Raw genomic sequence first — 24,495 nt, 5'->3', positions numbered from 1 at the left:
AACCCCCCCCCTGCAAGGAGCAGCGCCGAACACCCCCTGCAGAGCGCCGCGCTGCTGAACCCTTCTCTGCGGAGCGCCGTGCCGCCGAACACCCCCCGCCGAGTGCTGCGCCGTGCTGCCCCCCGCCACCCCAAGATTGGCCGCCCCTTACCAGGTGCTGCCCCAAGCACGTGATTGGTTGGCTGGTGCCTGGAGCTGGCCCTGCCTCTCTCCCGCCACACCTCAGTCCCCACATGCCAGTGGCTCTGCATATACCTTCATTCCCACTGCCTCCCATTCTCTGCTTTCTGTAGGCATGCTCAGAGGCAGCCCTCAGGTAGAGATATGTTTATGAAAGATTGTAATTTGGAGAAGCTTCCTCGTGGACTGTGTTGTGAGTATGAGAATTTAGAGGCAGGAGCTGGGAACACCACATGGCTGTGTGCAGCATTTCACCAGAGACGCTCCTCAGTTTGTTTTATTGAAGTTTTATTCCTTTCTCATTTACTGGTTTGTTATTTAATGAACTTCAAGATCGTTACATGGTGTTAGAAGTGCTGAATGAGAAGGAAACAGCAGTCATTTTGAAGTTAACTCCTGTGTTTGCAACTGAAAGCAGACAAAGCGAGGCACCAGAGAAACACATAGACTATCAGGCACAGAGGCTTTTGCACATATATGTGGTAAGCACAATAGTAACTTGACTAATTTAAGAGGGGAAAAAAGCCAAAAATGGATATGTTGCAAAGTAAGTTCCCTGTAAGCTGCGCGGCCGCACAGCAGGCTATCAAGGGCTGCGCAGGCAGGGAGAGGAGCCCCTCCACCAGCCCAGCCCTGCCGGAAATGCCGCGGCCCAGGAGAGGTGCCTCTCCCCCAGCCATGCCGGAGCTGCCACAGCTTCGGTGAGGTGCCTTTCACCTGGCCCTGAGCTCCAGTGAGAGAGGGCTGGGGGGAGTCCTCTCTCCCCTTTGCAGCCCCAGGGCAGCCTGCACCCCAAATGCCTCATCCCAGGGTCCGCACCCCCCTGCACCTCAATCCTCTGCCCCAGCCCTGAGCCCCCCCTCCCACACTCCGAACTCCTTGGCCCCACCCCCACCACACATCACGTCCATATTGGTGTACATAACAAAATTCATTCCTCACATGGATGTAAAAAAATAGAGGGAACACTGGTTGCAACCTCCATCCAGTCTGCAATTGTCAGGCAATGTTGCAGAGAACTGGAAAAAATTCAGAGATTTTAATTGTATTTAGTAGCCATAGGGGCAGAGAAGAAAAATGATATAGTAAAATCAATCTTTTTGCATGTTGTTAGGGAGGAAGCATTGGATATTTATAACAATTTTTAAGTTTGAAGGTGAAAGCATGAAGTAAAATACTGACTAAATTTGAGGGACATTGCATGCCAAAAAGGAATGAAACCTTTGAGAGAGAGAATTTTTTTACATGCATGCAAAAAACTGAAAACACCATAGAGCAATAATTAATCACAGAATTAAGAAAACTCAGTAAAATCTGTGATTTTGGTGAGCTGATAGAGTCTCTGGTCAGAGATAGAATCATTTGTGGCATTAAATGTGTTAAGAGACAGACTGCTCCATGAAGGATACTTAACTTTAGAAAAAGCTCTCCAAATATGCAGGGCAGAAGAAACTGTGAAAGCACAAGCCAAAGAGCTGAATTCACTAGAAGGGGTTATCCATGTATTAAGTACAAAAGAATATAGCAGAATAGGTCAAATCAAAGAATTGAACCACTCTCTATGAAAACCACTGCTAAGGGGAAGACTGGGTACAGATGGCCATGTGGAAGGTGTGGATCACAACATCGCCCTGAACTGTGTTGCCTATGGGAAACTCTGTCATAAATGTGGGGGAAATAATCATTTTTCAAAATGCTGCAGATCCCAAATGTAGAAAAGTCAAGTACATTCAGTTAAAGACAATCTGCTTGAGGAGTTTTTCATAGTGTACTGGGATCCACCAAGCCTGATGAGAGGGACTGGATACTGCCTATGACATTGAATGGAACAATTCTTCTACTGAAACTGGACACAGAAGCTCAGGTTAATATTCCGTCAGAACAAGATTATAAGACACTGAAAATAAGACCAACACTGGGACCAACAACAAAAACAAAAAAGTAACTGGTTATTGTGGGATAAATATACCAATGAAAGGGAGATGCACTGCTAGCATCAACCAGAAAAATACCATTTACAGGCTTCCTTTCATTGTAGGGTCAAAGGAGGTGACACCAATTTAGGCCTGGCTTTGTGTGAAAAATTTAGTCTGGTAACATGGGTGCTCTCACAAGAAGATCATATTGAACCTGGCTAGGAGGCACTCTTTTGGGAATATCATGACTGGTTTCAAGGGTTGGGTTGCTTGCAGGGTGAACATACAATCCAGCTAAACAAGCAGGTCTTTCCAGTTATCCATCCATGTAAAAACGTGCCATTTGCACCATGATAAATTCAAGGCTGAGCTTGCAAGGATGGAGGCACTGCAAGTAATACAAAAAATTGAGAGGCCAACAGAATGAGTGAGCTCCCTAATCATCATGAAGAAAAGTAATGGCCAGCTACAGATATGCTTAGATCCCAGAGATCTCAACAAGGCTATAAAAAGAGAACATTTCAAACTACCAAGCAGACAAGAGATTATGGCTCAATTTGCAAATGTTCAATATTTCTGTAAATTTGATGCATCGTCAGGGTTTTGGCCACTAAAATTAACTGAAGACAGCTCAAACTATGCAAATTTAATACCCATTTGGAAGATACTGATTTTTATGCTTACCCTTCAGCATAGCTTCAGCACCATATTAATGGTGTTGACACTTCAATGGATGGCATCATCATCTGTGGCTCAACAAAAGAGGAGCATGATTGTAGATTTAGGAAGTCCTGGATGCAACCAGAGCAGCAGCTTTGAGAAAACTCCTAGAGAATAAAAATGAATGGTATTGGGGTGCCGAACAGGAGGAATCATGGGAAAATTTAAAACAACTGATACAAGAGCCAGTGTTGAAGTTCTATGCACCAGGAAGGCCTATTAAAATTTCAGCAGATACTTCAGTCTGGATTAGATGCAGTGATTTTACAGAAGCATGAGGATTGTTGGCAACCAGTGGCATATCCATCCAAACCACTGATTGAGGCAGAAACCAGATACACACAGATTGAGAAGGAGCGACTGAGACACACTTTAAATAGAATATCCTGTAACCCAACACTTAAGGCCTTTTCCACAAAGCTGGGAATCCTGGGTTCAAGTCCCTGCTCTAAATCAGGCAGAATGGGGATTAGAACGTGGGTCTCCCATGGCCTGTACAAATGCTCAAGGGAACTGCCCCCTCCTCTTTGTTGGTTATTTATTTATTTTGCAAGAAGGACTGACCTGGCTTAGGTGCCTACTGCCAGGAAGGGGTTCACAGCTGTGAATACCAAGCTGAGCAAGCTGCCTCCCTCTGACTGAGACTAATCCCTTTTGTGGGGCAGGGTTTAGTCCATGCTGCTCAGCATGCTAGTTTCTGTGAATCCCTCTTTTGAGGCACCCTGGATGGGGAACTAACTTGGGGCTGTGAATTCATTTGGACAGTAGCATCTAAGTGTTGCAACATCTAAATCTCCCTTGTGCATCTAGTCCTTAATTCTGTATTCTTCTGTGACAGATAAAGGTAGTACCATGCAGTTTGCTCTATGTATGTAACATTGGTAACAGTCAGAAAATGATCACATCACTGTCTGCGTTGCACAGATATTAGAGTTGACACTTTTTATAAAAGGGGGTAGAGTTTGGCCCTATATCCTTGGACAGGCGCAAGCCTAGGACCCAGTGACTGACAACCATCCAAGTTTGCTGATGACACTAAACTGGGAGGAGTGGTAGATATGCTGGAGGGTAGGGATAGGATACAGAGGTAGACAAATTAGAGGATTGGGCCAAAAGAAATCTGATGAGGTTCAACAAGGACAAGTGCAGAGTCCTGCACTTAGGATGGAAGAATCCCATGCACTGCTACAGACTAGGGACCGAATGGCTAGGAAGCAGTTCTGCAGAAAAGGACCTAGGGGTTACAGTGGACGAGAAGCTGGATATGAGTCAACAGTATGCCCTTGTTGCCAAGAAGGCTAATGGCATTTTGGGCTGTATAAGTAGGGGCATTGCCAGCAGATCGAGGGACGTGATCGTTCCCCTCTATTTGACATTGGTGAGGTCTCATCTGGAGTACTGTGTCCAGTTTTGGGCCCTACACTACAAGAATGTGGAAAAATTGGAAAGAGTTCAGCAGAGGGCAACAAAAATGATTAGGGGACTGGAGCACATGACTTGTGAGGAGACGCTTAGGGAACTGAGATTGTTTAGTCTGCAGAAGAGAAGAATGAGGGGGGATTTGATAGCTGCTTTCAACTACCTGAAAGGGGGTGCCAAAGAGGATGGAGCTCGACTGTTCTCGGTGGTAGCAGATGACAGAACAAGGAGTAATGGTCTCAAGTTGCAGTGGGGGAGGTTTAGGTTGGCTATTAGGAAAAACTTTTTCACTAGGAGGGTGCTGAAGCACTGGAATGGGTTACCTAGGGAGGTGGTGGAATCTCCTTCCTTAGAGGTTTTTAAGGTCAGGCTTGACAAAGCCCTGGCTGGGATGATTTAGTTGGGGATTGGTCCTGCTTTGAGCAGGGGGTTGGACTAGATGACCTCCTGAGGTCCCTTCCAACCCTGATATTCTATGATTCTATGATTCTAAGTTCCCTCTGTGATGCTGATGTCAGCTCTGATCAAAACCGTAGGCTCAACTGAAAACTGACAAACTCACAGTTGGAAGTCAAGTCAATTCATTTGTGTAGTAGCAGATCAAAAGACTGTTAAATGTGTGTGAATGTGTTTGGTGTTTAAACTTCATAAAATTAATGAGATTTTGCATGCATTGTTTTCACTTATCTGTATTGTGTTAGTAAATATAACACCCTCCTCCCCCCTCCTGTTTAGTGTGCTTGTGTTCTCCCTACCTCAGCTATGGCTTTATTTCATCGGTGTTGTATGCAGACAGTTCGCACAGCACTTTGGGATTCTTCAGCATAAAAAAATCTTACATTTTACTGTGGTTACAGTTCATTCCAACAAAACAGATCTGAGCAAAGACACCATGAATCCAGAACATTTTTAATACAAGAAAAATCAGTGCAGACTCATTCAAGGAATAAAGGATTGGGTGGGCGTAGGGAAAGATAAGTGTAAATGACAATTTTTGCAGTCTGGCCACACATATGCCCAACAGTAGTGTAATGGAAGTTTTTGGTGCCAAGTCCACCTCTGAAAATGAGTTCCCAAAATGGGATTTTGTTTTTTGTGGGATTTGTTTTGGATGGGTGGGTGAATATGAATATTGTTGCTGAACTAGATACCATAAATTTTAAATTCAAACAGCATGGCTTTCTCTCACACGTTTGGTGCATAGAATAGCTTGACTCATCCCAGAATTCTGCTGAAAAGAGATCCAGATTGAATATATAAAATAATCATAAACTACAGTTTCATACACGTAACTAGTCACTTCCTTGCTACTGCCTGAGTTCAGAAAAAAAGGATCATATCACTGAATTGAACAAAGGACCATAGGTAGTATTAATTATATATAAATCACATTACATATAAACAAGGTAAGCATTTAGGATAAAAATCACATATTTTTCTTATTGTATATTTAATAAAGATCTTAAATTCAATCAGTAAAAACTTCATACTAAACTGTGAAGTTGTCAACTTGCAAAATAAAGTCATACAGGCATGATCTTGAATAGCCAACAATTCAAAATTATATTTTTGAGGAACCTAGAGCCAGGAGGCAAGCCCAAGGATCTGGGCTGCATACTGGATAGTGTGTGTGTGGGATATCACTGTGTATGAGTGATATGAGTGTTCTCCTACCTTCCCCCAGGCCTCTGTTGCAATTCCAGCACTGGAGCACACTATGTGGCTAGTGCCACTCCATAGAAGACTGTCACCTGATTCATTGGTTCAAAACCCCAATCTCCTCTCCCACCACTGCATGCATTAGGAGACCATATGGAGTGGAGCTTCATGGAGACACAGGGCTCCCACATCCTTCCCCTATTTGTAGCAGTGGTTCTGTGGGGCCAGAGCCTGCTGTGGTTATTGGGGTGTTCATATAAAAGCTCTATCCATCCCAATCTAGTATTCATGTACTCGAATAGCAACACCACTGCCTACTTTGGCAGTGCACAACCTTGCAATAATAGTGTTATCCTGCAATCTGATAAGCATAAGACCGATGCGCTCTCCTGAAAAGCAAAGGCTCAGCATGCTTTTAAACAAATATTGATATCTATTTCATTTGCTACTGTTGCCCTGCTAGGCACAGCTAGGCTACAATCTTCCAAGAATTAGAGGTATGCCAGAAACTCAAGCAATGATGCTGAATCTCCAAAAGAAGCTTCCCAAAGCTCAGATATTTAGAAGATCTGGTATGGCTGATGATGCAGGATTTTCCCTATTTTGATTCTTTTAATGCCATAGAAAGAGACTCATTACAGTGCTAATTATTATTTCCACGGGAATAACAGATTTAAGATTCATCCCATCGCATGAACAGCTGATGCCTTCCGAATAAGTCGCTCAGTCAATGGTGAATTTGGTCTCAACCCATCACGTTCTGCCAGGAGGCATCTGAAGGAGGTAAGAGATGGGGGAAGTGAAAAAAAGAGGCCATAAATACAGTGCTTAAAACTATAGCAAGTAGGCTTTTCTGTTTCCTGATTTAGTAAGTCATGTGTCGTCTGAAAATAAAAAGCTTGCTGCAGCAAAAAGACTGGTAGATGCTCACGTTTCAGTCCCTGGCATTTAAAAGAGTTGAAAATGAAAATCAGTATAGAAAACAGCACAGCTACATTTTTAAATGCCCATATTGTGTGCCTTGACCACAAATATCGCAATGCAGGACATGGACAAATAAGAGAGTGATGTTCCCTTTCCCATTTCTAACCCTCCAACTAATTTTCCCTATTTTCACAGCCACATGGCTCTGAAAATCACACAGCAAAAGAACTTTGTGAGAAAATAATCTTGCTCTCCTCCCTTCAAGATCCTAAAAGCTCCCTTGTTCCAGCTCACCCTGTACCACTAACCATCCACTTCTGTTCTGATATCTCACCTCATAATCATAATCCTTAACCATAACAAACATTTTAAATAAGATGTCTCATACATAGACTACCCGCTCACATTACTTTAAATATTTTTCCCCAGTTATTTGTATTTTGTCTAATTGTGATTTTAAAGTTTTCTGACATGGAGATATAATAAGAAAATGAATAAAATGAGCAAGGATCTCGTCATATCTGGGAGGCTGGAATGATTTTCATTACTTAGAAGCTAGGGGTCTGATTCTCCACTCATTTACACTTGTGTTAATCAGGACTAACTCCAGTGAAGTCAGTGGAGCTACTCTGGTGTAATAGAATTTGGTCTTAAGCTTCAATCCTTTCAGCTGCCCTACACAGGTAGACTCCTCCAAAAATTTGAATGGGCCTCGGTATGGGCACGTGAGTCTGCTCACCTGCTCATGTGAGCAACTCTTGTGATTTCTACTAACACAAGCCTGGCACAATGGAAAGCTGAAATATGGCACTAGAGTAAGTTAGATCCCAAATAAACTGCATGTGGCATCATTATAGTATTCAGCTACTCATATATGTTTTATTTTATAATCTATAAAGTATATTGTTCCATATGTAAATACAATGGTGCCATACTGGAAGAGAAAGTCTTTTATAGCTAAACTTGTAGACTGCTAATAAATTGGTCAAATCAAACAGCCAAGTTTGTGTAGCTGAACAAAATAAATATTTGATAATTGCTGTAAATTGTGACCTAAGATTAAATCTAAAACTTTGCAGCTTTGTATGTACTTACTACACATCATTTTACTTGTAATTTACAATGTTTAAAAACAGTTGCCATTTGTGCTTTCATAAATTGTATTTCTATTTAATACATATCATGGAATCCAGAAGTTCTGATTTTTAGCAAGTGGTACTTACCTAGCCAGTTTTTGATAGGCTTTTGATTTACAATTTAAAGCAGCATGAATCAATAGCTGGCTGAAAACATCTCTCTGAAAATATGAGTCACAAATGAAATAAGTTAATATTTGGTAATAAATGCTGCAAGTGACAATTGCTTAGATTCTGATTAGTTAAAATTATCCAGGAGAGAATTTCTTCTACAAACAGTATTAAGCAGCTGAGACATAGTACTTCTTATTTGTACATTTGAATGTTAGTGGTAACACGAAAGCCTAGCAGATGCTACTCAAAGACAAACAAGCCTTACCCAAATGCAATTTAATAAAATAACATTCAAGCCCCTTACCTGAGCATTGCTGCCTCCTATCTGCAGGAGTTCGTAGCGAACTGGATAAAGTAATTCTACTGTCTTGTCATAATTTCCATTGTCAAACTCTACCAAAGCCTGGCAAAGTGGCAACCCCAATTTTGGAGCCAAACTAAGCTCATGGTCTTCACCAGGTGCTCTGCAGAACAGGAAAGGAGTTAACTGCCAATGAGCAGAAGATCAGACTTCAGCACTTGTACTCCTTTTAGTGCTGTTCTGTCACCTCCTGTTGGAGCAACTTAATTCCATTGAGTTCAAGGAATAGTGATACACCGAACAAAACACCTCACCCATTAGGTACATTTTGCTAAACAAATCCTTATTTGTTGTAACTTTAAAAAATCCTGAAATCTCGCATATTTTAATTAGACAAGTGAAGACATCCATTCCATAGTAATGTTACCCCATTTGACCTGAGTAGTTAGCCAATGATTGGAGCCTTGCAGGTTGTTTCCATTAGGAGGAGAAACTGATGATAAAGTCAGATATTTCTTTGAGGGAAATCTGTTTATTAACAAGAATGTAGAGAAAGCCCTGTTTCCACAAACACAGTATGAAACAAACATACAACAGGAGGCATTGCTCAATATTCCAAGCCTCTTTTTTCAGCCAACACTCTACCCAATAGCTCTCTCAAATGTCAGGGTCACACTACAAGTGATGGTTTGGATGTCTTTGGATTTGTGTTGCCTTCTCTGTCTGCCTGTCTCTTTCTCTCTCTCTCACACACAGGCACACAGACAGAGAGCCCTCTCCATCAAAACCCACATAGCTCATCTCCTGGCCTTGCATGTAGCCTAGGTTTGGGTGGTGGCGTTACAATAAAAATGTAAAGGTAGGTGTGGACAAGTAGGTGAAAGCACTGTGCAGAGGTTGGCAATACGAAGTATAAATTCATTAAATATTCCACAAAGTTTCCATCTATCAATGTTGAAATTCTATAGCACATATAGTATGTATCTAGAAGAAAAAAAAGGCTGTTACCATCTGATAGTAGCAAGCAAACCAGAGATTACTGTTTGGTAGCTTTACATTTTTCACATTTTCTTCTTGATCTCTCAAAGCCTAAGTGGATCATTTGCACATGCACCAGTGCTGTTCTGTTCTTTTATGCAAAACAATACCCATCGCACTTGATATTAAGATTCCATTTATAAATAGTTTCTAAAAATTGTTAATTGGTTAATAGACTCATAGACTCTAAGGTCAGAAGGGACCATTATGATCATCTAGTCTGACCTCCCGCATGATGCGGGCCACAAAACCTGACCCACCCACTCCTGGAAGAATTCTCTCCCTTGACTTAGCTGTTGAACTCCCCAAATCATTATTTAAAGACTTCTAGTCGCTAAGAATCCTCCAGCAAGCGACCCCTGCCCCATGCTGCGGAGGAAGGTGAAAAACCTCTTTCCCAACCTGTCTATTTCAGGATGTTCTGTGGCACCTTTATGCCACAAATGTCTTACATATAGCCCTAACGGGTCAGAAAGAGAAAGCAATGACTGATTCAGTCTGTACTCTGAAGAAAGAAGGGAAAGCAGTTTCACCCACAGAAAAGTTGTGTACATAAAACAAAAGCAGGAAAAATGTTGTGGAAAAAGAGTGGAATGCCATTCTTATACCGCCTGTCACGATGGTCAATATAAAAATAAGAGCAAGAAATTTGTATTTTAGACATAAACAAGGATGTGACAAACATTCTATTTTGCTGAAATACCAAAATATTCAAATTTGTATAGATGAACCAAGTTGTGCCAAAATTATTTTCACAGTGCTTTCAGCTCAATTTCATGTTAAAATGATAATTCATTGTACGCTTATAGACATTTTATAGATATCTTGTAATGAACATTGATTAAAATTGGTGCATCAGAGCAAAAGGGGCCTTTACAGGTAGTTGGCTTATTTTGTGAAGTTTTCTTAATGCTGTAGAAGAAAAATTCCACCTTTTTGATATGAAGAGTCACATCTCTAAAGTACACCCACTGTAGGGGGAAAAAAGTGTCTACAGGGTAAGGTGCCACAAGCACTCAAACTCACAGGACCTACAATACTCAGACAATGATGCTGCTATCTGACAAGATTAAATACCCAATCTAGACATTAAATGCCCAGTTTAGACACGCTTAAAATCAAAAGTAATAAGATTTGCTAATCTTAACTTCAGAAACACTACCCTGCTGAAACCAGAATTCTGGGTAGGACGTCCTAAATCAGAGAAAAATAAATTATGGTACTTAGCAAACTGGAAGAAATTAATTATTATACTAATATGCCTTGTGATGAAAACAAATATTTATTCAGAACAACATTTGAATTCACTTGCTTACTTGGCAAGTTCCTGAAGAGTTGTTAAGAGCTCATTGGTGGTTTTGTGGTCTTTGACCCCAAGCAAAGACAAGAGTATGTGGACATCATTGAAAAGCCAAACATGATCTTTGGTGTGCTTCTTTGCAAGAGGGATAACTTCATTCCATCTGTCTCCCACCTTTACACCTAGGAGTAATATACATGATTTCAAATAAAAACTCCACATGCAAAACCATGTCTCTTGGCATATACTCCCAGTTTAATTCAGCATCATAAGATTTGATTACTAGTTTAAGGAACCACCTCTGGACCTGTGTCAAAGCTCTTTATTGAGTATCTCCAAATATACCATCTGTAACTGATATCCTGGATCCAATTAGATAGGGATCAGGCCTAATAATAAGATAAATCAGAGGCGGATTATGGGTTTGTAGGGCCCTGGGCCAGAGAAAGTGGGAGCCCCTCCCCACCCCTTCTGTCTACAGTCCCCCTGCTCCCACCCCCAGCGCTCCTGTGGGGAGTTGGGTCAGGACACAGGGGCTTCCCCCGCCCACCCGGTGCTGCTGCTGGGGAACAGGGTCAGGGCGTGGAGGCTTGTCCGGCTCTACCTCCCCGGTGCTCCGGTCTGGGAGCGGGGTCGGGATGCAGGGGCTTCCCCCTGCTCCCCAGCAGAAGCGCCAGGCAGGTGGGGGGAGCAGGGCAAGCCCCCGCGCCCCAACCCCGCTCCCCAGCAGTAGTGCCGGGCAGGCGGAGTGGGTCAGGGCAGCGCCCATTTTTCCAGGGGCCTCACAATTTGCCAGGGCCCCTGGGCACAGGCCCCGTGGGCCCAGTGGCTAATCCGCCACTGGGATAAATGACGTCCTCCTGAACACAGATGAGGGAAGATAATGCCCAAAGTCATTATTCTGGATCTGTGTGGGGCATATTATTACTAAAGCAGATGGCAGATGAGTGCACCATGACTAGCTGCAGCAGAGCTCTGTGAAAATTATTATTTACAACTGTGATGATGTGGGGACAGTCTGTCCTATGAATTCTGGTTGATATTATGAAGTTGTATCATTAAATTGCTGTATCAAGGAAAACCTCTGTATGTGTATCCACCATGAGCGGGCAGAGTTGTGTTATGTCTTCCCCAGACCCAGGACAATGGGAAATACTTAATGTTAACTGAGGTGCTTTGAGCAGGCAATAGATATGCCTAGATAGTTTGCACAAGGTGAGAAAAGATATTTCTTTCTTGGGAGTGGGGGAGATCGGAGCACTGGAAATTTGCCAAAAAGCAGAACAAAGAAAGCCAGGTGTTGGAAAGGTGGCATATAAATAGGGAATGTTTGCTGTGAGACACACAGTATCAGGCCGTGTTGGGTAGTAAGAGAGGAAGGGCATGGAGCAACCAAGAACACAGAAGGCAAGCTGGGCTGAAAGACTCCATGAGGAGCAGCAACCCAGAAGCCTGATGGGGCAGGGAAGGGCAAGTAGGGTTTACTATGAGCAGATCTGTGTATTTCTCATGCTATGAAACAAAGACTCTTAATGTGTTAGTAACCTATGCAAAGGTCTGTATGTGTTACATGCTTTACAACCATCATAGGCCCTGACCCTGAGAGACTTCAACTGTAAGCCAGAGGGCTCTTATCTTTGGTGGGATTCTGGGACTGGGTGTGTGTAGGTTGCTGGGATACCAGGGGGAAAAAGGGGTCAGCACTGGTCCTGGGGACTAAGGCATAGGGTTACCATATGTCCAGGTTATTCTGGACATTGCCTCTATTTTGAGACTCCGTCTTCTGTCTGGGCAGATTTTTCAAATAACAGGAAATGTCTGGGATTTTTGCAGAGCAGATACTGCAGCTCAGAAAGCGCCCTGATTGGTCCCTCCCCTGTATCCGCCGCTGATTGGACCATTCCCCTGCAGCCACAGCTTCTGGATCCTGCCCACCCAGACCCCGGTTCCCAGCCCTGGGGAGAGGGTCCATCAGGAAAGTGCTGACTGATCACAGAATCATAGAATATCAGGGTTGGAAGGGACCTCAGGAGGTCATCTAGTCCAACCCCCTGCTCAAAGCAGGACCAATCCCCAACTAAATCATCCCAACCAGGGCTTTGTCAAGCCTGACCTTAAAAACCTCTAAGGAAGGAGATTCCACCACCTCCCTAGGTAACCCATTCCAGTACTTCAGCACCCTCCTAGTGAAAAAGTTTTTCCTAATATCCAACCTAAACCTCCCCCACTGCAACTTGAGACCATTACTCCTTGTTCTGTCATCTGCTACCACCGAGAACAGTCTAGCTCCATCCTCTTTGGCACCCCCTTTCAGGTAGTTGAAAGCAGCTATCAAATCCCCCCTTATTCTTCTCTTCTGCAGACTAAACAATCTCAGTTCCCTAAGCCTCTCCTCACAAGTCATGTGCTCCAGCCCCCTAATCATTTTTGTTGCCCTCTGCTGAACTCTTTCCAATTTTTCCACATTCTTCTTGTAGTGTAGGGCCCAAAACTGGACACAGTACTCCAGATGAGACCTCACCAATGTCAAATAGAGGGGAACGATCACGTCCCTCGTCTGCTGGCAATGCCCCTACTTATACCGCCCAAAATGCCGTTAGCCTTCTTGGCAACAAGGGCATACTGTTGACTCATATCCAGCTTCTCGTCCACTGTAACCCCTAGGTCCTTTTCTGCAGAACTGCTTCCTAGCCATTCGGTCCCTAGACTGTAGCAGTGCATGGGATTCTTCCATCCTAAGTGCAGGACTCTGCACTTGTCCTTGTTGAACCTCATCAGATTTCTTTTGGCCCAATCCTCTAATTTGTCTACCTCTATATCCTATCCCTACCCTCCAGCGTATCTACCACTCCTCCCAGTTTAGTGTCATCTGCAAACTTGGATGGTTGTCAGTCACTGGGTCCTGGGCTTGCGCCAGTCACCATGACAGGGAGTGACACTGCGCCCCATCTCCAGTGAGCGCCCGCACCACAGGTACCCCCTCCAGCACCCTTAACTGTATCCCCTTCCCTGCCCCCCCCCCCGGCAGTATCCTCTTTTGGGGAACCTGAAATATAGTAACCCTACAGTAAGGCAGGTGAGCTGATGAGCTCTATTTCCATGAAAGGATAACAGACTGAGAATCAGCACCAGGATATGTACCAGACACACCAAGGGAGGAAACACCACTGCAGCCTATTGAGACCCAGGGAAGCTTAAAAACACCCAGGAATCCTGACAGCAGTCTAGTGAGGGTATGTCTACACATGCACAGGTCTACCCTTCACCTTCGCTGGGTCTCAGAGCTCAGGCTCTAGCCTGAGCCCAACTGTCTACACAGCAATTTTCAGCCTGCGGCCCCGAGCCCAAGTCAGCTGTCCCGAGCCAGCCTGGATTTTTTATCCCTGTGTAGATGTACCCTGAATGACCAAAAAGAGGTGCTTGATTGGATCTGTGACAAACAACTTAGGAGGTAAGCATTTTTTTTCTGGAACTCTCGCTTCATCTTTGCGTTAGAAAGTTAAAGAAAAGTCGGATGGCTGTTTACATAGTCCCATGGAACTGTTGGAATGATTGGTACTATATCTACATTGACTCCTTATTTCATCAATATCAAGATTAAGAACTAAACATTAATGTTGGCTTGATATTTACTAAAAGAGAAGTTAATGGCTTTTTAACAGCTTATGCATTTGATCTTTTAACATTAGGTTGAAAAAATTAGATCTCTGAAAAGAAAAATGTGACCTTTATTAATTTGGTTGAATGGAATATTGTAGTTGCAGGAAAATAATAAACTGTAGGGAGAAATAAAGGTAATGTTCATTAGTATATACTTAAAATTCACCTCTGAAGAACAGCTTCTCTTTGAAGATCTCTTCTCTAGCATAACCCACTGCTTGGACTCGCTCTGTATATTTACCTAAATCTTCACCTGTTGCATTTTGGAGGACGAGCCTTTCACCTTACTCTTTTAAGAAGAATGAGTAGACTGAAGCAGAAACTAATAGTTCTTTTACCTTCCAACTGAAGCCGGTACAGCATGGAGCAGTTATCTAGCACAGCTAACATACTTCTGTTTGACAAGCATGCAGGAGCAATCTATAATCAGAAAGCATTCTTATGTTGCATTACCCATATTTAAGTGGAAGTTAACCTGAAGATAAACTTACTTTGACAGTACAAAATTAATTCTATCCTCTTACTCTTCCACATATAACTATTTTTTAACAACCCAAATTGCAACTTTCAGAAATACAGCAATCTAAAAATAATATTCATATTATTTTAACTGTGGTGTTTTTCCATTTATAAAATCAAATATAGTATGCGAGAAAACTACCTTTTCTATAATCTCTGATCTTCCCCAAATGGACCATAAGTACCTCTATTACTTTGCAACAATCACTAGGGTAGAACGAGATATTTTTGTAAAGTTTCACACCAAAACAGGCATGAAGAGACCTGTTATACAGATTCCTGGTTAATTTGCTGTGGATTATTTTAGAAAGATTCTTCCGAAGTTCAGATAGCAAAAAATTTTATAAGTCACCTAGAAAGGAAAAGACATGACTAAGGAAGAAGCCTAACTAGTAATTAGATTAAAATCAGATCTCGTAGATTAATTACCAATCATGACAGTTTAGATTTATAGAAAAACTATTTTACATAATGTTAAACTTTCAAAGATTATCTTTTTTTCCCCCTGTCTCGCCAAGGCATCTACATAGCAACTATGGCAGCATGACTAAAGATAACAGGATATGAAAGTGGTATCAATAAAAATAATTGGAAAACACTAAAAATATTTAAATAAAAAGTGATATAAACAACATTAAATATGATGGTGTGAGATAAAGGGGTTTTTGGCACGGGTTTAGGATGACCTCTGTAACTTCATTTGTGATTTTGCCAGTTGAGTTGAATAGTCACTCTAAAATGCCAATTAAACATTTCAAAATAAAACCAGAAAATGGTATCACACCTTTATATATTTTACATCAAATACAAAATGAGGCATGTGCACACCATTTCATTTGAACAATGTATTTTCACTACACCAGAAATGGTTTATACTCACATGATTGTCATAAATTGTCAAAGCAGCCTCATAATCACCCTGTAAAACCAAAGGAGGATTGTGTCATGACCTTTAGGATACAGTGTCCGTAAGTGACTGCTAGAGTTCGGTAATACCAAATTTTTAAAAGAATATCAGTGATCCCATCAATAAATGTCCATGTGCAACATACCCAGATTAGATATGGGAGAGGTGAACAAGTGGGCTACCTGATTATTATCTATTATGTGTATTATAGAGTCTAAGAAGAGAGTACCTCAAGTCATATTACATAAAAAGCAATTATACATAAAAATAAAATAAACTCTAGAGTTATTTTGTGGCTTTTATCCAAAACTTAATCAAAGAGCTCTGAATAAATTTAAAGGAAAATTCAACGTGGATTAATACTAAATTTACCACGCAAAATTATCATGGAAATCTCATTTCAGTGGATGTGCAAAACAAATGCAACATATAGTACATGTTAACACATGGGTATTGGGAGAGGAGCCGTAGGAAGAAAAGTAACTTGGAGAAGGTTTCAATAAAGTAAGGAAGGGGTTTGCTTTATCTTACCCTCTCCAGTTAGGGTGTAACACGAAGTTTTGTATTAATTAACTGCTAAATTGGGGCAAGTTACACTCTTTGTCATTAACATGTATTGCCTCACCAACTCATACTGCTTTGCCACTTACATACCACCATTTATTTCCCTGCTAATTTTTGCCCCCAAGATGTTAAGTGCTATTCTTATTAAATCCAAAGAAAATATATATTGCAGCCCAATAGGTTCAGGATAACATACACATATTTGTAAAGAGTTTAAATAGATCTTAAATATTTTAAGACTAGGGGGAAATTAACAGCATAAAATCTCTCATTTCTTTAACATAGTGGCCCTATTGGTCTCTCTCATGTAATTTTTGCAAACTCCAGACTCTTACATTCTGCGTGTAGGAAAAAATTGTACACCTCTACCCTGATATAACGTGACCCGATATAACCAAACACCACAAATTATACTGCAGTATTTCATAAAAACATACAAATAGAAAGAAGGGAGGAAAGCAGACCATACCCTTTTTGTCAGGTCTGCCTGTTAATATGAGAATATTAATCCAACTGGAGCAGATAGTATATAGATGTAGAAGTGTGCTCATACCTTTTCAATAAAATACAAAGCCCAGTGCCAGTAATTATGGCAAGCAAGCATGTCACAGTCCTGAGAAGAGAGAGAAAATATTTTACTTCCAATTTAAATTCTGATTTAAACAGATCCAGGGCATCCAAATCTGAGGGCCTAATAAATCAGTAGATATTAGAGCCAAGAAGCTTAAACTGTTGTTCCAGTCTGAAAACTGACAACAGCACATTCTTACTCAATAGACTTGCTCTTTGTGGATATGTAGAGAGAGACAAAGATGGAACCTCACAATTCAAGTTCTATAGAGCAACTTTTCAGAGCAGAACTGCATTTTTAATCAGACTCTACCTCATTCAATGGCACCTTTCTTGGAAAACCTACACAGACCAGACTAACTTCACGCCTGCCTTTCCAGCCATAGGCTGACAGCATAAGGTCAAATACTCCTCTCTGTTACACCAATGGCAGATTAGCCACTGGGCCCATGGGGCCCATGCCCAGGGGTCCCCACCAACTGGGGGGCCCCTGGAAATAATCCGCTGCCCGGCAGCAGAAGCCCGGAGCCCCAGCCACCAGGCAGGCGGGGCGGGGGAAGTCCCCGCACCCCGACACCACTCCATGGCTTTTCCCCGCCAGGCGGGGAGAAGCCCCACCCACAGCCCCCCCGACCTCATCCCCGGCCAAAGCTGTGGGATAGGGGAAGCCCCCCCCGCAGAAGCTGCACGGCAGCAGGGGAAGCCCCAGCACCCGGATCCCAGCTGTGGCCCTGGGACTGGAGGAGCTCTCACTCCCCATTGCAGCCCGGGACTGTGGCAAGGGGTCAGAGCTTCTCCAGTCTTGTGGCCTCAGTGAGGGGCAGAGGGGAGAAAGGAGCAAAAGGGGTTGTGGGACTACAGTGGGGAGGTGAAATGGGGGGGACCCTTGGTGGAACAGGGGCAGGCCCCACCCCCAGGGAAGGGGCAGAAAGGGGTGGAGCTGTGGGCAAGGCCACAGGCAGAAGGGATGAGGAGGGACCCCCCACTTGCTCTGGCCCAGGGCTCGGGAAACCTTAATCTGCCTCTGATTACGCTGGCACAAATCCACTGAAGACAACAGGGTTGCACCAGTGTAACAAACAGGAATCTGAATCCACAATATATTGGTGGCAACTCAGATAAGTACAATAATCACAGACTCTAAAACTACCTATTCCTGTCCAATGGAGAAGTTAAATTTAATCTTATCTCTAAAGGAACAGAGTGCTCATTTTAGTGGTGACTACTTCAGTACAAACCTCCGAGATGTGAGAGAGTTCTCCGTATGTCAGCATTTTATGTTGTTTACATACGCCAGTGGTTTATCATAACTTGTTTAATATTAAACTACAACAAGGACTCTACTGACTCAGGTGGTTAAAGGTTAGACATAAAAGTGACATTAGCAAGTTTGGCCTATACAGTAATCTGTTCCAAATGTCACGCAAATAAGATTATTGGTCCCTTCCCTATGAATAAAATGTAGCTTCTTAGTGCTGCATAGGCTAACCTATAAGAAATGCCTAGGGGAAGGGTGTGGCCTAAGTGCACCCCTCAAAGGGATTTAGGCACCTAAATCGAGACCAGTGCAAGGTGCCTCCTTCAGCTTGGGAATCACAAGCATGAACCCTTTCCTGGAGTTAGTGCCTAAGTCCTTTCTTGCAAAAAGCTGTTCTACTTTGTACAAATAATTAAAGTCACTGGGCCAGAGAAACAGTCATTCTCATTCTATAGCCCAGAGGTTAGGGCACTCACCTGGGATGTGGAAGACCTACGTTCTAATGAGTAATTATTTATATAACGTGGAACAGCTTCAACAGGAGAGACTGAGAGAGACCCACCCCATAATATCCCATAGCCCAGCAGTTAGGACCCATTCCTGGGAGGTGGCAGACCTGGGTCCAAATTCCAGGTAAAGTGGGGATTCCAACCAAGGAATCTCCTAGATGAATGCTCTCACCACTGGAGTAAAGGCTGTAAGAAGGTGGCAGCACCTTCCCGCACAGGCTGCATTTTATGCAAAGCCCAATCCAGTAGGCATGCTCTGAGCAAGCCTGCTGAATTGGGCCCTGCAGATGAGATAAGTAGGGCAACGCTAGTCTGAGGATCCTGCTGGTGCTTAGGTGTGAGCTAGGTGTCCAGTCATCGGAACACAGTGGACCGTGAATATGCCCACAATAGAAATGTAGGTTCCTAGGGGACATTTTCTGCAGAAACTTAGGCACCATGGGACTTTAGGTATTTACAAGGTAGGCGGCAGCTGAGAGAGCACTCTGGTGCTTTTGAAAATTTCACCCAAATTTTCTATTTATAGTTCATTACAATTTTGTTTGTTAGTTTTGGTGCCGTGTTTTTGTTTGTTTTGTTGCTGTTGTCCTCAAAGTTGATCAGCAAAGGGGAAAAAAAAATCTCTCTCTGAAATGTGATATGCCTGAACCTTCAAGGAGCGCTCAGAAAGCTCTCCGTCAATAATACTGATCTTGATATTGAAGATTTCTAATTTTTAAAAACAAGCAGAAAACAACCCCAAACCTCTTTAGGCCTTCTTGATACAGCTCTGCCCCCTGAGTAGTGGAACTGTCAATTGCAAGGATAAAGCTCATTCCTACAGCAGACAGACCTTTCTTGGAGCAAACTCCTGGGGGTTGTAAGAACCACCACAAACTTCACGACCTTCTATTCCAAGTGCAAGGTGCATTTCTTTGATACCTTTCCTTCACTATCAAATACATTGCATACAGCAGACAAAAGTTAAAAATCTACACACAATTTTCTGCCTGAGGAGAAAGAAAGAAGGAAAAGACCCACATGACAGATACTGGTTATGTTATTTAGTTCTCAATCTTTCAGACTACTGTACCCCTTTCAGGAGTCTGATTGGTCTTGCATACCCCCAAGTTAAAATCTACTTGCTTACAAAATCAGGCATAAAAATATAAAAGTGTCACAGCACGCTATTACTGAAAAATTGCTTACTTTCTCATTTTTACCATAGCATTATCAAAATCAATTGGATATAAATATTGTACTTAAATTTCAGTGTATAGGATAAGAAGCACTTTAAACAAGTCATTGTCTGTATGAAATTTTAGTTTGTACTGACTTCTCTAGCGCTTTTTATGTAGCCTGTTGTAAAACCAGGCAAACATCTAGATGAGTTGATGTATCCTCAGGAAGACCTCTGTGTACCCCCAAGGGTACACATACCCCTGGTTGAGAACCACTGATTTAGTGCATTACTGGACCATGCTCAGATGGATATGATATAAGAACATGAACAGAAAAGGGCACAAGCACCATTTTCCTTTCCTTTCCAGTCAATCTTTTAACATCCTCCCCTCCCCAAAAGCAAACACAAGTTGAGGTCTTTTACAATCTTGCTTTGATTGTGTCTCCCTACAATTCATTCTATGTTCACTAATCTTTTCATGAAGTAGTTTTGTCAAGTCCCTCAATTTATTCTTAAATTGCTGATCTTAGGCTTAGTAGAAAGCTCATAAATTTCACTTTACTGCCTGCATATCAGAGCAAAGGGCCCATAGCCACAGCAAATAAAAGCATCCTATGCACATATATATTGCTCATGATCCAAATCACAAGTGGCATGTAAAATGTTTTATCTACTGGCCACCTCCCTTTGGGTATGTCAAGCCCGTGCTTGAGCCAGGGCTCAAGCCTAACAATCCTTGCACCTACACTGCAATTGCACTAACCCAGGGTCCCAGGACCCTGCAAGACTGGAGGATCCAATCTTGAGTTCCGACAGTAACCAGGGTCTGAGCACTATTCCCTCACAGTGTAGACACAGCCCCGCTTGACTCAGGTCCCAAGAGTCAGCCAGAAGTATCCCAATTTCATGGGACAATTTCCTTAGTCCCCTCTATCCCAACAACCTGCAATTCACTCTATTGAAAATGGAAGCCACCACTCCCTCTTTGCAAATGGCAACAGCTCACGTCAGCATTAACCCATTCTCTCCGGATCACTGATCTGCAAGCACACTATCAGAGAGCCTCCTGGGTTTGCAATGGAGAGCAAACTGATGAAGCCTTTTGCAAAATGAGCTGCTTCCTGGTAATGTGTGTGTGTGTGTAGGGGGGGCGGGGGGGGGGGACGGACACAAAGCTTTCCCCACAGTGCACCATGGTCCTAGGGCTAGAGTGGCCACATTTTGGGGTGGGGAGGGGCAGCATTAGGGACTCTGGACATGGTTACTTTGACTCGGGTCTGCACTCTACTGTGTGGAAGCCAGAGCCTTAGGGTTAAAATATAATGTAGATCAGAGGTTCCCAAACTTGTTCCGCCGCTTGTGCAGGGAAAGCCCCTGGTGGGCCGGGCTGGTTTGTTTACCTGCCCCTTCCACGGGTCTGGCCGATCGCGGCCCCCAGTGGCCGCAGTTCGCTGCTCCAGGCCAATGAGAGCTGCTGGAAGCAGCGCGGGCCAAGGGACGTACTGGCCACTGCTTCCAGTAGCTCCCATTGGCCTGGAGCAGCGAACCGCAGCCACTGGGAGCCGCGATCGGCCGAACCTGCGGACGCGGCAGGTAAACAAACCATCCCGGCCCGCCAAGGACTTCCCTGCACAAGCGGTGGAACAAGTTTGGGAACCACTGATGTAGATGCTCAAGCCCAGAGTTCCCTAGCATGGGTCACCTGACTAAAGCCCCACTAACCATGGGCTTACGTTGCAGCGCAGACATACTCAAAATGTCTAACAACTCTGATGTGCTTATGAATTGTGAAATATTTTTATATGTAAGATCACATGCTAGTTAAAGATGCCTTCAGAACTTACCTCAATATTTCGAGGTAAAATATGAGAACTCATAGAATTTTGGGTGAAATCTTGGATACACTATAGTCGATAGAAAAACTTTTATTGACTTCAGTGGGACCAGTATTTCACCCATTTGCTTTAAAAGTTTTTATTTAGGTCATTAAAACAGAAACTTCGGGGAATGAGTTTGGAGTTGTTGGGGTTTTTTTGTTTTAATTGTGTATCACTAATCTCAGCTATAAACACTGAGGGGAATTTTTGGATGACTAATACCCAAGGTGGATTTCTGAAATATGGAACTGTAGTTACATTTTCTGCCTGTTGCTTCCAAAGTGGCATGAATGGAGATTCCATCTTGAAGCAGTAGTTTCCTATTATTTGTGAAAGTCTACAAATTTCATTAGGAAACAGATCTGATTAAAAGTATGCTACATAAAGAGGAATCACTAGTATTTAGTGGAAGGAGGAAAAAACCCACAGTCAGCCACATCAGAGGAACTGTTAAGGAAATTTACCTTCCAGTTGTTTTCAGTTTGCTTCATAAATGTCAACCCATTCTTCAGGTCTGCTTTCATTTCATTTATGTGTGCTATGGTATGGACAGACCATGCATCTGACTGGTTTATAGCTAAGGCCTGGTAGTGGGAAAAGAGAAAATAGCATGATGCATACTAGGTACATTACAAATAACTGTACATACTATTGCGAGTATAGAAACTGAAGAATGTTTCTCATACATGATGGGTATTAAGTATATCTCTGCTTATAACTTCAATCATATCCTGGGAGACTGGTTTCAACTGAAAGAAGAAAAAAAATGTTTGCTGGATGAATTCACTTGCTAGCATCTATTGAACAGATACCAGTTGCAAAGTAGTTTCAGAATGAAGGCCTGAACCAAGACCACTAAATTACACTTCATTTTACAAACTTTCCTTATCCTTCAGGCTCAGAAGAGTCATATGGCATGGGCAAAGCCATGATTTATGTCCATCTCATACCCTCCAGATGGGGAGCATATGAGTTGATCACTTGCTGTAAAAGAAAATAATAATACGGTTCCTTGCAGTTAACCACTTTCCTATAACAAGAACATGCTCTGCTAAGTTCTGAATATCAGACAGCTGCATCTTTACTATTCCAACAATTCTCCATTCATCTGTAAATCCCTCCCACATCACCCACAAATTTCATTTGCTGTCAATTTAATGTAAAATAAGAGATTTAAGTTCTATTACTTTCAGCAATCTGGCAACATCTAAGCAGTTTGGCAAAAACATACAAAGATGCCAATAGATTCCATTTGTGCTATAATTCATGTAACTTTCCTATTTTACTGGAACCCTTGGTCATGTGGTTATGTTGCCAGCTTTTCATTACCACTGCAAATGAGATCATACTTATAAAGAATGAATGACATATACCTAATTTACCAAGGCATTATGCAGAGTGCTCATCAGATTAACCTATTGCATGTCTGATATTTTACTAGGGGGCTGTTACCATTCCTAAGATTTGATGGCAAACGGACACAAGTCTCAAATGCATTTCTCAATGACAAGTTTCCATTTTATTCTCTCCAGCTTGCATAGCAAGATTCTGCCTGTCCTTCACTCTTATCCTTTCCTCCCCCTCCGATCATGAATTTAAAAAGCCAGCAAAAACTAAGGAAAAGGGGGAAATCCCCTATTCTTAGGTCTCAAAGGCCCATAACCTACCATAAGGATGTGGCACATGAACAGTTATGAATTTCAGAACAGTTGCTTACTTTTGTTTAATTTATTTTAAATTGTCATTTATCTTCTCTCTCAAAGGAACATCTGAATACCAAATAAGATTAAAAACTTAAAAACCTTTTAGCACCAATAGTGTCCTGTTTACCTCATTGGCGAGCTTTTCAGCACGATCAAAATAATTAGTTTCCATCAGTCCAAAGGAGTATATGCCTTTCACATAGCTAAACAAAAGGAAAACCTCATTTAGAAGTAGGAGGATAAAGCTAGTATTGCAAAGCACATTAAAAAATTTCAATACAAAATAATTCTTCCACTGCACCATATTAATACCAAATAGTGGGAAAAGGAGAAAGTACACAGAATCTGATTTTTTTCCTACAAAAAATTAGCATATTGAGGAAATGCCCAACTTTTTCTTTCCCAACATACCTGGAATGGGAAAATATATGTATTCATGTTTTGTGGTAACTACAAAAAAAAAAAAAAAATCACACAGAACTTTGTGAGATGCAGAGTATTTTAAAGAAATCAAGTACAGTATGTTTACAATATTCAGTGCATATATTTCCAAAGTATAATGTTGTAGATATTGTATCATTTTCCCAATTTAATATATTTTGAAGTGAAAAGATTTTACAGAGAGGCGAAAAAGGGTACTTTATGTCTGGGTAATGTAGCAGTTTTCTTTCCTACTGAAGCTCTGCAAAGTATAATAAAATAGATACCAGTGCTTATTCCCAGACAAAAAGGAATCATTAAGATGCATTTAATTCATTACTTGCACTCATGATATCAGAATACTGTAGTTAGTCAGAGCAAAAGCTTGAAATTCTTAAGTTTATATTGGACATCTCAAAAAGTCAGAATTTGCTGTTCTTCAGAGAATCCTAACTCTGCCTACTATGTTGTGTGTTCTCCACATGACACTGTTGGGTTCCCATGCTAGATACATCAAATACTGTCAAAGTTTTGTCAGCTCTTTGTCCACTTTCTGGAGTGTACTCACTGCAACTAAATGCGGTGGGTCTTTGTGCAGGCAGCAGGAAAAAGGGGACAGGGCTCCTTTAAGGTCCCTAC

The 24,495-nt window shown here is 42.2% G+C and overlaps 1 protein-coding gene across 2 annotated transcripts in view; it reads right to left on the bottom strand.

The window, feature by feature from the left end:
• Positions 1-5,123: 5,123 nt before the first annotated feature.
• Positions 5,124-24,495, bottom strand: part of LOC128842488 (tetratricopeptide repeat protein 38-like) — a 39,365-nt gene continuing 19,993 nt past the window's right edge. For both annotated transcript variants that reach the window (XM_054038531.1, XM_054038541.1), the window contains 9 exons: positions 23,564-23,639; positions 22,198-22,317; positions 16,911-16,970; positions 15,767-15,805; positions 14,706-14,787; positions 10,724-10,889; positions 8,373-8,532; positions 8,042-8,115; positions 5,124-6,668 (listed from right to left, as the gene is read on the bottom strand). In XM_054038531.1, the coding sequence (XP_053894506.1) occupies positions 6,575-6,668; positions 8,042-8,115; positions 8,373-8,532; positions 10,724-10,889; positions 14,706-14,787; positions 15,767-15,805; positions 16,911-16,970; positions 22,198-22,317; positions 23,564-23,639 (871 nt within the window). In that variant the 3' untranslated portion in view covers positions 5,124-6,574. The remainder of the gene's footprint in view (positions 6,669-8,041; positions 8,116-8,372; positions 8,533-10,723; positions 10,890-14,705; positions 14,788-15,766; positions 15,806-16,910; positions 16,971-22,197; positions 22,318-23,563; positions 23,640-24,495) is intronic.

Source organism: Malaclemys terrapin, chromosome 1 (genome assembly GCF_027887155.1).
Source record: "Malaclemys terrapin pileata isolate rMalTer1 chromosome 1, rMalTer1.hap1, whole genome shotgun sequence".
NCBI lineage: Eukaryota > Metazoa > Chordata > Testudines > Emydidae > Malaclemys > Malaclemys terrapin.
The sequence above is the reverse complement of the archived record's forward strand: the minus strand, read 5'-3'. Positions and strand labels throughout refer to the sequence as shown.